This window comes from Coregonus lavaretus (genome assembly GCF_964263955.1).
Source record: "Coregonus lavaretus genome assembly, chromosome: 22".
Taxonomy (NCBI): domain Eukaryota; kingdom Metazoa; phylum Chordata; class Actinopteri; order Salmoniformes; family Salmonidae; genus Coregonus; species Coregonus lavaretus.
Window position 1 is genome coordinate 31,093,678 of NC_140009.1, and position 13,269 is coordinate 31,106,946.

Consider the following 13,269-nt stretch of genomic DNA (forward strand, 5'->3'; position numbering starts at 1 on the left):
AATCAGTTTTCGACGTTGATTCAACGTCATCACATTGATTTATTTCATTGAAATGACCTGAAAACAATGTTGTTTCAACCAGTTTTTGCCCAGTGGGTAGTGCTCAAACCTGGGTTTTCTGTGTGCTAACTTAATTAAATACATACTGTACCTAGACAGTGTGTCCTAGACAATATTCCCCTCTGGGACTATCCAAAAAGACAAAAAGGTGGCAAGTATGATGCAGATAAACTTTAGTGAATGTAGTATATAGACCTTAGTTCCCTCTGGAACAATACAGTTTATTGTATCCTATTCTATCTTATCCTATCCTATACATGATGAGTAAACAGACAGCAGTAAAATGAGGGATTTTACTCTGAAACAGTCTTCGCAAGATGCTTTATATGTATAGATATTCAAAGAAACAGCACAAGCGAAACAAACCATGTCATGGAAAATTTTATTTTTTTATTTTATTTTATTTCACCTTTATTTAACCAGGTAAGCCAGTTGAGAACAGGTTCTCATTTACAACTGCGACCTGGCCAAGATAAAGCAAAGTAGTGCAATAAAAACAACACAGAGTTACATATGGGGTAAAAAACATAAAGTCAGAAATACAACAGAAAATATATATACAGTGTGTGCAAATGTAGCAAGTTATGGAGGTAAGGCAATAAATAGGCTATAGTGCAGAATAATTACAATAGTATTAACACTGGAATGCTAGATGTGCAAGAGATTATGTGCAAATAGAGATACTGGGGTGCAAAAGAGCAAAATAAATAACAATATAGGGATGAGGTAGTTGGGTGGGCTAATTTCAGATGGGCTGTGTACAGGTGCAGTGATCGGTAAGGTGCTCTGACAACTGATGCTTAAAGTTATTGAGGGAGATAAGAGTCTCCAGCTTCAGAGATTTTTGCAATTCGTTCCAGTCATTGGCAGCAGAGAACTGGAAGGAATGGCGGCCAAAGGAGGTGTTGGCTTTGGGAATGACCAGTGAGATATACCTGCTGGAGCGCAGACTACGGGTGGGTGCTGCTATGGTGACCAATGAGCTAAGATAAGGCGGGGATTTGCCTAGCAGTGATTTATAGATGGCCTGGAGCCAGTGGGTTTGACGACGAACATGTAGTGAGGACCAGCCAACAAGAGCGTACAGGTCACAGTGGTGGGTAGTGTATGGGGCTTTAGAGACAAAACGGATGGCACTGTGATAGACTACATCCAATTTGCTGAGTAGAGTGTTGGAGGCTATTTTGTAAATTACATCGCCGAAGTCAAGGATCGGTAGGATAGTCAGTTTTACGAGGGCATGTTTGGCAGCATGAGTGAAGGAGGCTTTATTGCGAAATAGGAAGCCGATTCTAGATTTAACTTTGGATTGGAGATTCTTTATGTGAGTCTGGAAGTTGAGTTTACAGTCTAACCAGACACCTAGGTATTTGTAGTTGTCCACATACTCTAGGTCAGACCCGTCGAGAGTGGTGATTCTAGTCGGGTGGGCGGGTGCCAGCAGCGTTCGATTGAAAAGCATGCATTTAGTTTTACTAGTGTTTAAGAGCAGTTGGAGGCTACTGAAGGATTGTTGTATGGCATTGAAGCTCGTTTGGAGGTTTGTTAACACAGTGTCCAATGAAGTCTGCGTAGAGGTGGATCTGAGAGTCACCAGCAGCAAGAGCGACATCATTGATATACACGGAGAAAAGTGTCGGCCCAAGAATTGAACCCTGTGGCACCCCCATAGAGACTGCCATAGGTCCAGACAACAGGCCCTCCGATTTGACACACTGAACTCTATCTGAGAAGTAGTTGGTGAACCAGGCGAGGCAGTCATTTGAGAAACCAAGGCTATTTAGTCTGCCAATAAGAATGCGGTGGTTGACAGAGTCGAAAGCCTTGGCCAGGTCGATGAAGACGGCTGCACAGTACTGTCTATTATCAATCGCGGTTATAATATCGTTTAGGACCTTGAGCGTGGCTGAAGTGCACCCGTGACCAGCTCGGAAACCGGATTGCATAGCGGAGAAGGTACGGTGGTATTCGAAATGGTCGATGATCTGTTTGTTAACTTGGCTTTCGAATACTTTCGAAAGGCAGGGCAGGATGGATATAGGTCTGTAGCAGTTTGGATCTAGAGTGTCACCCCCTTTGAAGAGGGGGATGACCGCGGCAGCTTTCCAATCTCTGGGGATCTCAGACGTTATGAAAGAGAGGTTGAACAGACTAGTAATAGGGGTAGCGACAATTTCGGCGGCTAGTTTTAGAAAGAAAGGGTCCAGATTGTCTAGCCCAGCTGATTTGTAGGGGTCCAGATTTTGCAGCGCTTTCAAAACATCAGCTGTCTGAATTTGTGTGAAGGAGAAGCGGGGGGGGCATGGGCAAGTTGCAGCAGAGGGTGCAGAGTTGGTGGCCGGGGTAGTGGTAGCCAGATGGAAAGCATGGCCAGCTGTGGCAAAATGCTTGTTGAAATTCTCGATTATTGTAGATTTATCGGTGGTGATAGTGTTTCCTAGCCTCAGTGCAGTGGGCAGCTGGGAGGAAGTGCTCTTATTCTCCATGGACTTTACAGTGTCCCAAAACTTTTTGGAGTTAGTGCTACAGGATGCAAATTTCTGTTTGAAAAAGTTAGCCTTTGCTTTCCTGACTGCTTGTGTATATTGGTTCCTAACTTCCCTGAAAAGTTGCATATCGCGGGGGCTATTTGATGCTAATGCTGTACGCCACAGGATGTTTTTGTGCTGGTCAAGGGCAGTCAAGTCTGAGGAGAACCAGGGGCTATATCGGTTCTTAGTTCTGTATTTTTTGAATGGGGCATGTTTATTTAAGATTGAGAGGAAATTACTTTTAAGGAACAACCAGGCATCCTCTACTGACGGAATGAGATCTATATCCATCCAGGATACCTGGGCCAGGTCAATTAGGAAGGCCTCCTCGCTAAAGTGTTTTAGGGAGCGTTTGACAGTGATGAGGGGTGGTCGTTTGACCGCGGACCCGTTACGGACGCAGGCAATAAGGCAGTGATCGCTGAGATCCTGGTTGAAGACAGCTGAGGTGTATTTAGAGGGTATGTTAGTCAGGATGATATCTATGAGGGTACCCATGTTTACGGATTTAGGGTTGTACCTGGTAGGTTCGTTGAAATTTGCGTGAGGTTGAGGGCATCTAGCTTGGATTGTAGGATGGCTGGGGTATTAAGCATATCCCAATTTAGGTCACCAAGCAGTACAAACTCTGAGGATAAATGGGGGGCAATCAATTCACATATGGTGTCCAGGGCACAGCTGGGGGCTGAGGGGGGTCTGTAGCAAGCGGCAACAGTGAGAGACTTATTTCTGGAAAGGTGGATTTTTAGAAGTAGAAGCTCAAACTGTTTGGGCACAGACCTGGATAGTATGATAGAGCTCTGCAGGCTATCTCTACAGTAGATTGCAACTCCACCCCCTTTGGCAGTTCTATCTAGACGGAAAATGTTATAGTTGGGGATGGAAATTTCAGAATTTTTGGTGGCCTTCCTGAGCCAGGATTCAGACACTGCTAGAACATCAGGGTTGGCAGAGTGTGCTAACGCAGTGAATAACTCAAACTTAGGAAGTAGACTTCTGATATTTATGTGCAAGAAACCAAGACTTTTGCGATTACAGAAGTCATCAAATGATAGCGCCTGGGGAGTAGGAGTGATAATGAGGGCTGCAGGGCCTGGGTTAGCCTCTACATCACCAGAGGAACAGAGGAGGACTAGAATAAGGATACGGCTAAAGGCTTTAAGAACTGGTCTTCTAGTGCGTTGGGTACATAGAATAAAGGGGGCAGATTTCCGGGTGTTATAGAAAAGATTCAGGGCATTATGTACAGACAAGGATATGGAAGGATATGAGTAAAGTGGAGGTAAACCTAAGCGTTGGGTAACAATGAAAGAGATAGCATCGCTGGAGGCATCAATTGAGTCGGTCTCCGCGTGTATTGGGGGAGGGGCAAAGGAGCTAACTAAGGCAGGTTTAGCTAGGCTGGGGGGTCTACAGTGATATAGTACAATTAGAAATAACCGAAACAACAATAAACTAACCATGTTTGGGCTGAGGCTAAACATAAACAGGATGTAGTACCGTAAAAAGGAACAGTCCAGCAGATATCAGCTGTATAGCTGAGTTATCATAAGGTCCGGTGGTGAAGTACTAGTGAGTAAGAGGCCACGGCTAGCGTGTGCTAGCGGGCCAGGGCTAGCAGATGGATGGAATCTTCGTGGTTAACGTCGTAACCACATCAGACGATTTCGTCGGCAGACCAGTCGTGTAGGATCGGCGGGGCTCCGTGTCAACACTAGGTGGTCCCGTCCGGTTGACAGAGAGGTAGATAGCCGGGAGATGGGCCTAGCTCAGGATGATTAGCCAGACCACAGCGTCCGTTTTGTTGTAGCTAGCTGGCAGGTTTAGCTAGGCTGGGGGGTCGTAAAAAGGAACAGTCCAGCAGATATCAGCTGTATAGCTGAGTTATCATAAGGTCCGGTGGTGAAGTACTAGTGACTAAGAGGCCACGGCTAGCGTGTGCTAGCGGGCCAGGGCTAGCAGATGGATGGAATCTTCGTGGTTAACGTCGTAACCACATCAGACGATTTCGTCGGCAGACCAGTCGTGTAGGATCGGCGGGGCTCCGTGTCAACACTAGGTGGTCCCGTCCGGTTGACAGAGAGGTAGATAGCCGGGAGATGGGCCTAGCTCAGGATGATTAGCCAGACCACAGCGTCCGTTTTGTTGTAGCTAGCTGGTAGCGACGAATCCGGAGTTAAAGGTCCAGTGATTCAGTGATTCCGGCTGAAAAACTGATATGTTCTGGGTCGATAACGCGCTGTGCAGACTGGCCGAATATCCGGTGATCAATGTCCAGTGATTAAAATTAATCCCGCAGAAAAAAATCCAATGTTCTGGGTGAAACACCGCTAGCTGTGGCTAATAGCAAGTAGCTAGTTAGCTGGCTAGCTAGTTTCAACTGGAGATTCTAGATTCTAGATAAAGGTAAGTCAATAATAGAATCCGTTCCACATTGAGTGAGGCGGGTTGCAGGAAAGTATATCTTGTAGAAGGATGAAAAGTCTGATAGGGAAATATGTACGAAAAATAGGGTATTTACAGGCTATTTACAGACATTTACAGACATACGATAAAAACACAACTGCACTACTCAAATTCAATCTTGTCCCCCAAAACATGTTACCGACATGAGAGGCTACACTCTATGATGGCAACAGTGAAACGTGATTGATATTGACTGTGATTCCGTGCACTCCTGAGATTGGATTTTATTGATCTGTAAAGCATCTGTGCCATAAAACCCTATGATGTTGTCTTTATGAGGTGTGTGCTGCAGCAGTATCTGTTACTACCATATGTGATTGTGTTGTGTACTATATCCTTATGGTCTGTTTCTTTTTTATCACAGGCCAGGAGCTGATACAAGGGCGTATAGTGGGAGGATATGCCCCTGCACCCTATTCCATCAAATACATTGTATCAATACAGTCAACTAGAGGACAGCACTTCTGTGGAGGATCCTTGATAAATAAATACTGGGTGCTCACAGCAGCACATTGTACTATAGGGTAAGTTATTTTCATGTCCTTGTTTTGTCATTATTTGACAAAGCGCAAACCTGATCTAACCGGACAAAAAAAACAATGAAAATATACGTACTTTCTTTATGAAACACAATTTTCCACCACCATGCAAGAGTGGCTAATGCCTATGAATGCTAGTCCCGGATGTTGCGTATCACGTTCAGCCAATCATGTTGCAGCAGTCTGTTGTTGACCCCTGGATGAACGTGGTGTGCAACATCAGGAAGTAGCATTTGCTACTCTAGCATGGTGGTGGAAAATGGTGTTTCAAAAATAAAGTACGCATATCTTCACAGTTTTTTCCAGCCTTCTCACCATTAAATTGAGTTAAGGAGGAAATCGACGCCTTTGCAGCCTGAATGGACATGAACAGTCATTTTTAACACCCATTATAACCAGTTTTATAACATCTCATGCCGTGACTCATAACTATTTAAAACAATTTATGACAGCTTATGACAAATGTTATGCGTTATATAGCTGTTATAAAGGCTTTATGAATGATGCATAATGACACCTACAGTAAAGTACAGGGGAGAATGACAGTCCCCTCTCAGGATAAGAGCGTCTGCTAACTGAAGCCACTGAAGTTCAAGGCCGACTGAGGTACTGCAGGCATTGTTAGCAGTGAATGGAAAAATGTCAATCTTCATGGACAATCTTTGTGTAAATATATATATTTTTTAAGACAATCATGGTACCAATAATTGCTTCTAATACACCAGATGTGTGTCCTTGAACCCATTATTTAAAAATTGCACCCAGAAGAAGTTATAAGGATAATTTTGTTGCTAATGGCAACCTGCAGTTCCCAGGTTGGCCTTAAACTAGAGTTACTCAATGAGAGGAGGCAGCACTGAGCAAGACTGCAACGTCACTTCCTGGAGTAGCTCAAACTGTTCATATTACGTTTCCATGAGTCTTCACATAGGAATAAATGGTGTCACGTGATTGATGGCTTTGTCCATTCATGTATACAGTCATTGGTAAAGTGTTACCCTAGTTTGTTTTTAACTATGTTGGTTGAGCTACAGTTATGCTCCGGTGATGACACTGAGGGGAACTAAAAATAATTAGACTGCTGAACAGTAATTTCCTCCACTATCAGTTTGTCAACACATACGATAAGGCCTACTGTGTATATCCATGGTTGGCTCTGCATTCATCTGGTAGTAAGACAAATACAGTGCCTTGAAAAAGTATTCATCCCCCTTGGCATTTTTCCTATTTTGTTGCATTACAACCTGTAATTTAAATTGATTTTTATTTGGATTTCATGTAATGGACATACACAAAATAGTAAAAATTGGTTAGGTGAAATGAAAAAAATTACTTGTTAAAAAAAAATCTAAAAAATAAAAAACGGAAAAGTGGTGCGTGCATATGTATTCATCCCCTTTGCTATGAAGCCCCTAAATAAGATCTGGTGCAACCAATTACATTCAGAAGTCACATAATTAGTTAAATAAGGTCCACCTGTGTGCAATCTAAGTGTCACATGATCTGTCACATGATCTCAGTATATACAGTTGAAGTCGGAAGTTTACATACACTTAGGTTGGAATCATTAAAACTTGTTTTTCAACCAATCCACACATTTCTTGTTAACAAACTATAGTTTTGGCAAGTCGGTTAGGACATCTACTTTGTGCATGACACAAGTAATTTTTCCAACAATTGTTTACAGACAGATTATTTCACTTATAATTCACTGTATCACAATTCCAGTGGGTCAGAAGTTGACATACACTAAGTAGACTGTGCCTTTAAACAGCTTGGAAAATTCCAGAAAATGATGTCATGGCTTTAGAAGCTTCTGATAGGCTAATTGACATAATTTGAGTCAATTGGAAGTGTACCTGTGGATGTATTTCAAGGCCTACCTTCAAACTCAGTGCCTCTTCGCTTGACATCCTGGTCAAATCAAAAGAAATCAGCCCAGTCTGGTTCATCCTTGGGAGCAATTTCCAAACGCCTGAAGGTACCACGTTCATCTGTCAAATAATAGTACGCAACTATAAACACCATGGGACCACGCAGCCGTCATACCGCTCAGGAAGGAGATGCGTTCTGTCTCCTAGAGATTAACGTACTTTGGTGCGAAAAGGGGGGGGGGGGGGGCAGCATCATGCTGTGGGGGTGCTTTGCTGCAGGAGGGACTGGTGCACTTCACAAAATAGATGGCATCATGAGGGAGGAAAATTATGTGGATATATTGAAGCAACATCTCAAGACATCAGTCAGGAAGTTAAAGCTTGGTTGCAAATGGGTCTTCCAAATGGACAATGATCCCAAGCATACTTCAAAAGTTGTGGCAAAATGGCTTAAGGACAACAAAGTCAAGGTATTGCAGTGGCCATCACAAAGCCCTGACCTCAATCCTATAGAAAATGTGTGGGCAGAACTGAAAAAGCGTGTGTGAGCAAGAAGACCTACAAACCTGATTCAGTTACACCAGCTCTTTCAGGAGGAATGGGCCAAAATTCACCCAACTTATTGTGGGAAGCTTGTGGAAGGCTACCCGAACCGTTTGACCCAAGTTAAACAATTGAAAGGCAATGCTACCAAATACTAATTGAGTGCATGTAGACTTCTGACCCACTGAGAATGTGATGAAAGAGATAAAAGCTGAAATAAATCATTCTCTCTACTATTATTCTGACATTTCACATTCTTAAAATAAAGTGGTGATCCTAACTGACCTAAGACAGGGAATTTTTACTAGGATTAAATGTCAGGAATTGTGAAAAACTGAGTTTAAATGTATTTGGCTAAGGTGTATGTAAACTTCCGACTTCAACTGTATACACCTGTTCTGAAAGGCCCCAGAGTCTGCAACACCACTAAGCAAGGGGCACCACCAAGCAAGCGGCACCATGAAGACCAAGGAGCTCTCCAAACAGGTCAGGTACAAAGTTGTTGAGATGTACAGATCAGATTTGGGTTATAAAAAAAATATCAGAAACTTTGAACATCCCACGGAGCATCATTAAATCCATTATTAAAAAATGGAAAGAATATGGCACCACAACAAACCTACCAAGAGAGGGCCACCCACCAAAACTCACAGACCAGGCAAGGAGGGCATTAATCAGAGAGACAACAAAGAGACCAAAGATAACCCTGAAGGAGCTGCAAAGCTCCACAGCGGAGATTGGAGTATCTGTCCATAGGACCACTTTAAGCCGTACACTCCACAGAGCTGGGCTTTACGGAAGAGTGGCCAGAAAAAAGCCATTGCTTAAAGAAAAAAATAAGCAAACACGTTTGTTGTTCGCCAAAAGGAATGTGGGAGACTCCCCAAACATATGGAAGAAGGTACTCTGGTCAGATGAGACTAAAATTGATCAAGGTAAATGTCTGGGGAAAACCCAACACCTCTCATCACCCCGAGAACACCATCCCCACAGTGAAGCATGGTGGTGGCAGCATCATGCTGTGGGGATGTTTTTCATAGGCAGGGACTGGGAAACTGGTCAGAATTGAAGGAATGATGAATGGCGCTAAATACAGGGAAATTCTTGAGGGAAACCTGTTTCAGTCTTCCAGAGATTTGAGACTGGGACGGAGGTTCACCTTCCAGCAGGACAATGATCCTAAGCATACTGCTAAAGCAACACTCGAGTGGTTTAAGGGGAAACATTTAAATGTCTTGGAATGGCCTAGTCAAAGCCCAGACCTCAATCCGATTGAGCATCTGTGGTATGACTTAAAGATTGCTGTACACTAGCGTAACCCATCCAACTTGAAGGAGCTGGAGCAGTTTTGCCTTGAAGAATGGGCAAAAATCCCAGTGGCTAGATGTGCCAAGCTTATATAGACATACCCCAAGAGACTTGCAGCTGTAATTGCTGCAAAAGGTGGCTCTACAAAGTATTGACTTTGGGGGGGGGGTGAAAAGTTATGCACGCTCATGTTGTCTGTTTTTTTGTTTGTTTCACAAGAAAAAAGATTTTGCATCTTCCAAGTGGTAGGCATGTTGTGTAAATCAAATGATACAAACCCCCCAAAAATCAATTTTAAATACAGGTTGTAAGGCAACAAAACAGGAAAAATGCCAAGGGGGGTGAATACTTTCGCAAGCCACTGTATGTCTCTTTCCTTTACAGGGTGGAACAAATGATGATAGTAGCTGGAGACTATTCCCTAAGCATGTATGAAGGGACAGAACAGTTCTTCATACCCCAGCTCTTAATACCCCACCCCCAGTACAACAAGATTACAAACAACGCAGACATTATGCTTATCAAGGTAAAAGAGAGGAAAAAATACTGGTAATATCTGTAGTATGTACTGTAGGTAGGCTATGTAGTATATTATACCAATTGTAAAAATATTCAATAACTTTTTTATTCAAATAGAAGTAGTAGACATACTTTTTTACTTGAGGCTTAGTTAAATGTAATCAAAAGGTGCTTTATTACTATTTGAAGGCCTTGGTAAAGGACTGCCAGTTTTTTCTTCAAACCAAACCTAACCCACATTTTCTGTGTCTGTCTCCATCTCTTTTCAGCTGAAAGCTCCAGTGTACCTGAATAGCTATGTGTCCATCGCTCCACTGCCCCGCCAGAGTGCCTCGGTGGCAGAGGGGCGGTTGTGCAGGGTGTCAGGCTGGGGGTTCACCAGCTCTAGTGGGGGACAGATACCCTCCTCCCTGCGCACAGTCAAACTTCCCATCGTCTCCACAGCCAAATGCAACAGCAGTGAGTCTTTCAATGGGAACATCACATCCAACATGATCTGTGCGGGCTACAGTGCTGGCGAAAAGGACGCGTGTAAGGTAAGACCCAGGCTATAGTCACTAGGATAGGGTTTTACGATTTCTAACTTCCAATTCTATGGGCCGGATTATATATATATTTTCCATTAAGCATGGCTGTTAGTCCAGGGAGTAGGTTTAAGCTTGGTCTGGGAAATATGCCTTGAATCTTTAGGATATCTAGAAAAATCTAATTTGGCATCCAAATATTGAATGCCATTGCACACGGTATAGAGGATTTTGTGTCTCTAAACTCCAGGCCTCTCTCTGTCTGTTGTTTCAGGGAGATTCTGGGGGCCCACTGGTGTGTGAAGGTCAGATCTATGGTGTGGTTTCCTGGGGGATGGGCTGTGCCGATGCAAAGTACCCAGGAGTCTACACTGCTGTTTCAAAGTACCGCAGGTGGATAGACCGGACCATATTCAGCTACTATAGCCACTGCATCAAGGATTAGAACCCAGTGTTTCTGTCTGAAACACTAGCTTAATCTTTAACTTGAAACATTTCAGAGAGCTTGATGTGAAACACGTTAAATTTGCGGATAAAGAGTCTCCCAGTTTCATTTAGCTTTTCTTTTCTTTTATTTGTGTATATTGATTAGATTTATAAAATAAATGTAAACAAATTATAATGGACCATTCCCAACACTTTCTTGCAGTACAGTATGTAAGTAGAGTATGTAATATCCATAAATAGAGCCATATTGCTACTTGTAGTCCCTTAACAATGCTATTCCACAAAGCAACATGGGGAACAATTGATAAAATGTCAATAATGTCAACAATAAAACATTTCTTTAACAAGAGATGTAATGCCAAGTAAACATGGTTTAGTTTATATGAAGACAGTGTTATCAACCAGGCACTAATGCATAAAGCAAAAACTTGAATTAAGCAACTTCAAGTCTGAGATGTGAGTGCATGTACAGTACCAGTCAAAAGTTTGGACACACCTACTTATTCCAGGGTTTTTCTTCATTTCTACTATTTTCTACATTGTAGAATAATAGTGAAGACATCAAAACTATGAAATAACACATATGGAATCATGTAGTAACCAAAAAAGTGTTAAACAAATCAAAATATATTTTATATTTGAGATTCTTCAAAGTAGCCACCCTTTGCCTTGATGACAGCTTTGCACACTCTTGGCTTTCTCTCAACCAGCTTCATGAGGTAGACACCTGGAATGCATTTCAATTAACAGGTGTGCCTTCTTAAAAGTTAATTTGTGGAATTTCTTTCCTTCAATCAGTTGTGTTGTGACAAGGTTGTGACGTGGTCCTCTGTAGCTCAGCTGGTAGAGCACGGCGCTTGTAATGCCAAGGTAGTGGGTTCGATCCCCGGGACCACCCATACACAAAAAAACGTATGCACGCGTGACTGTAAGTCGCTTTGGATAAAAGCGTCTGCTAAATGGCAAATTATATTATTATTATTTATTATGTAGGGGGGGGGGGGGGGGGGTATACAGAAGATAGCCCTATTTGGTAAAAGACCAAGTCCATATTATGGCAAGAACAGCTCAAATAAGCAAAGAGAAACGACAGTCCATCATTACTTTAAGACATGAAGGTCAGTCAATCCGGAAAATGTTAAGAACTTTTAAGGTTTCTTCAAGTGCAGTCGCAAAAACCATCAAGCGCTATGATGAAACTGGCTCTCATGAGGACCGACACAGGAAAGGAAGACCCAGAGTTACCTCTGTGGCAGAGGATAAGTTCATTAGAGCACCTCAGATTGCAGCCCAAATAAATGCTTCACAGAGTTCAAGTAACAGACACATCTCAACATCAACTGTTCAGAGGAGACTGCGTGAATCAGGCCTTCATGGTCGAATTGCTGTAAAGAAACCACTACTAAAGGACACCAATAAGAAGAAGAGACTTGCTTGGGCCAAGAAACACAAGCAATGGACATTAGACTGGTGGAAATCTGTCCTTTGGTCTGATGAGTCCAAATGTGCGATTTTTGGTTCCAACAGCCGTGTCTTTGTGAGACGCAGAGTAGGTGAACAGATGATCTCCGCATGTGTTGGTCCCACCATGAAGCATGGAGGAGGAGGTGTGATGGTGTGGGGGGTGCTTTTCTGGTGACACTGTCTGTTAATTATTTAGAATTCAAGGCACACTTAACCAGCCTGGCTACCACAGCATTATGCAGCGATACACCATCCCATCAGGTTTGGGCTTAAAGGACTATAATTTGTTTTTCAAGTTGGACTGCAGAGTGAAGGAAAAGCAGCCAACAAGTGCTCAGGATATGTGGGAACTCCTTCAAGACTGTTGGAAAAGCATTCCTCATGAAGCTGGTTGAGAGAATGCCAAGTGTGCAAAGCTGTCATCAAGGCAAAGGGTGGTTACTTTGAAGAATCTCAAATATAAAATATATTTTGATTTGTTTAACACTTTTTTGGTTACTACATGATTCCATATGTGTTATTTCATAGTTTTGATGTCTTCACTATTATTCTACAATGTAGAAAATAGTAAAAATAAAGAAAAACCCTGGAATGAGTAGGTGTGTCCAAACTTTTGACTGGTGCTGTATATTTAGACTACATAGAATAGTTAATTAATTGTGAAATTGTAAGTGTGTTATAAAAAACTGAAGTGAACAGTGTATTTTCCTTGTTTTATATAATAAGTCACTATCAATTCAAGGTGGACTGGTTTTTATTTTCACAATTTGTATTACAAGTCTATCAGCCAGATTTAATTGAGGGGAATAGAGATGTTATCAACTTCCAAAGATGCCTAACAAATATTCCATCTGTACACATATTTTTATTTTACCAGGTAAATTGACTGAGAACACATTCTTATTTACAGCAACAAACTGGGGAATAGTTACAGGGGAGAGGAGGGGGGATGAATGAGCCAATTGGAAGCTGGGGATGATTCGGTGGCCAGATT

At 42.4% G+C, this 13,269-nt stretch overlaps 1 protein-coding gene across 2 annotated transcripts; it reads left to right on the forward strand.

The window, feature by feature from the left end:
• The first annotated feature begins 3,945 nt into the window (after nucleotides 1-3,945).
• LOC311149738 (trypsin-3-like) lies at nucleotides 3,946-12,969 on the forward strand. Of its 2 annotated transcripts, XR_014615050.1 has the most exons (6): nucleotides 3,946-4,997; nucleotides 5,422-5,581; nucleotides 9,706-9,847; nucleotides 10,110-10,376; nucleotides 10,639-11,202; nucleotides 12,875-12,969. XR_014615050.1 is itself a non-coding variant. In XM_084186947.1 (5 exons), the coding sequence occupies exons 3-5, from the start codon at nucleotides 9,716-9,718 to the stop codon at nucleotides 10,807-10,809; spliced, it is 570 nt and encodes a 189-aa protein (XP_084043073.1). In that variant the 5' UTR covers nucleotides 3,948-4,334; nucleotides 5,422-5,581; nucleotides 9,706-9,715; the 3' UTR covers nucleotides 10,810-11,245. The 2 variants fall into 2 exon arrangements, 1 of the variants encoding a protein (XP_084043073.1); XM_084186947.1 differs by lacking the exon at nucleotides 12,875-12,969 and having other exon boundaries at nucleotides 3,948-4,334; nucleotides 10,639-11,245.
• Nucleotides 12,970-13,269: the final 300 nt, after the last annotated feature.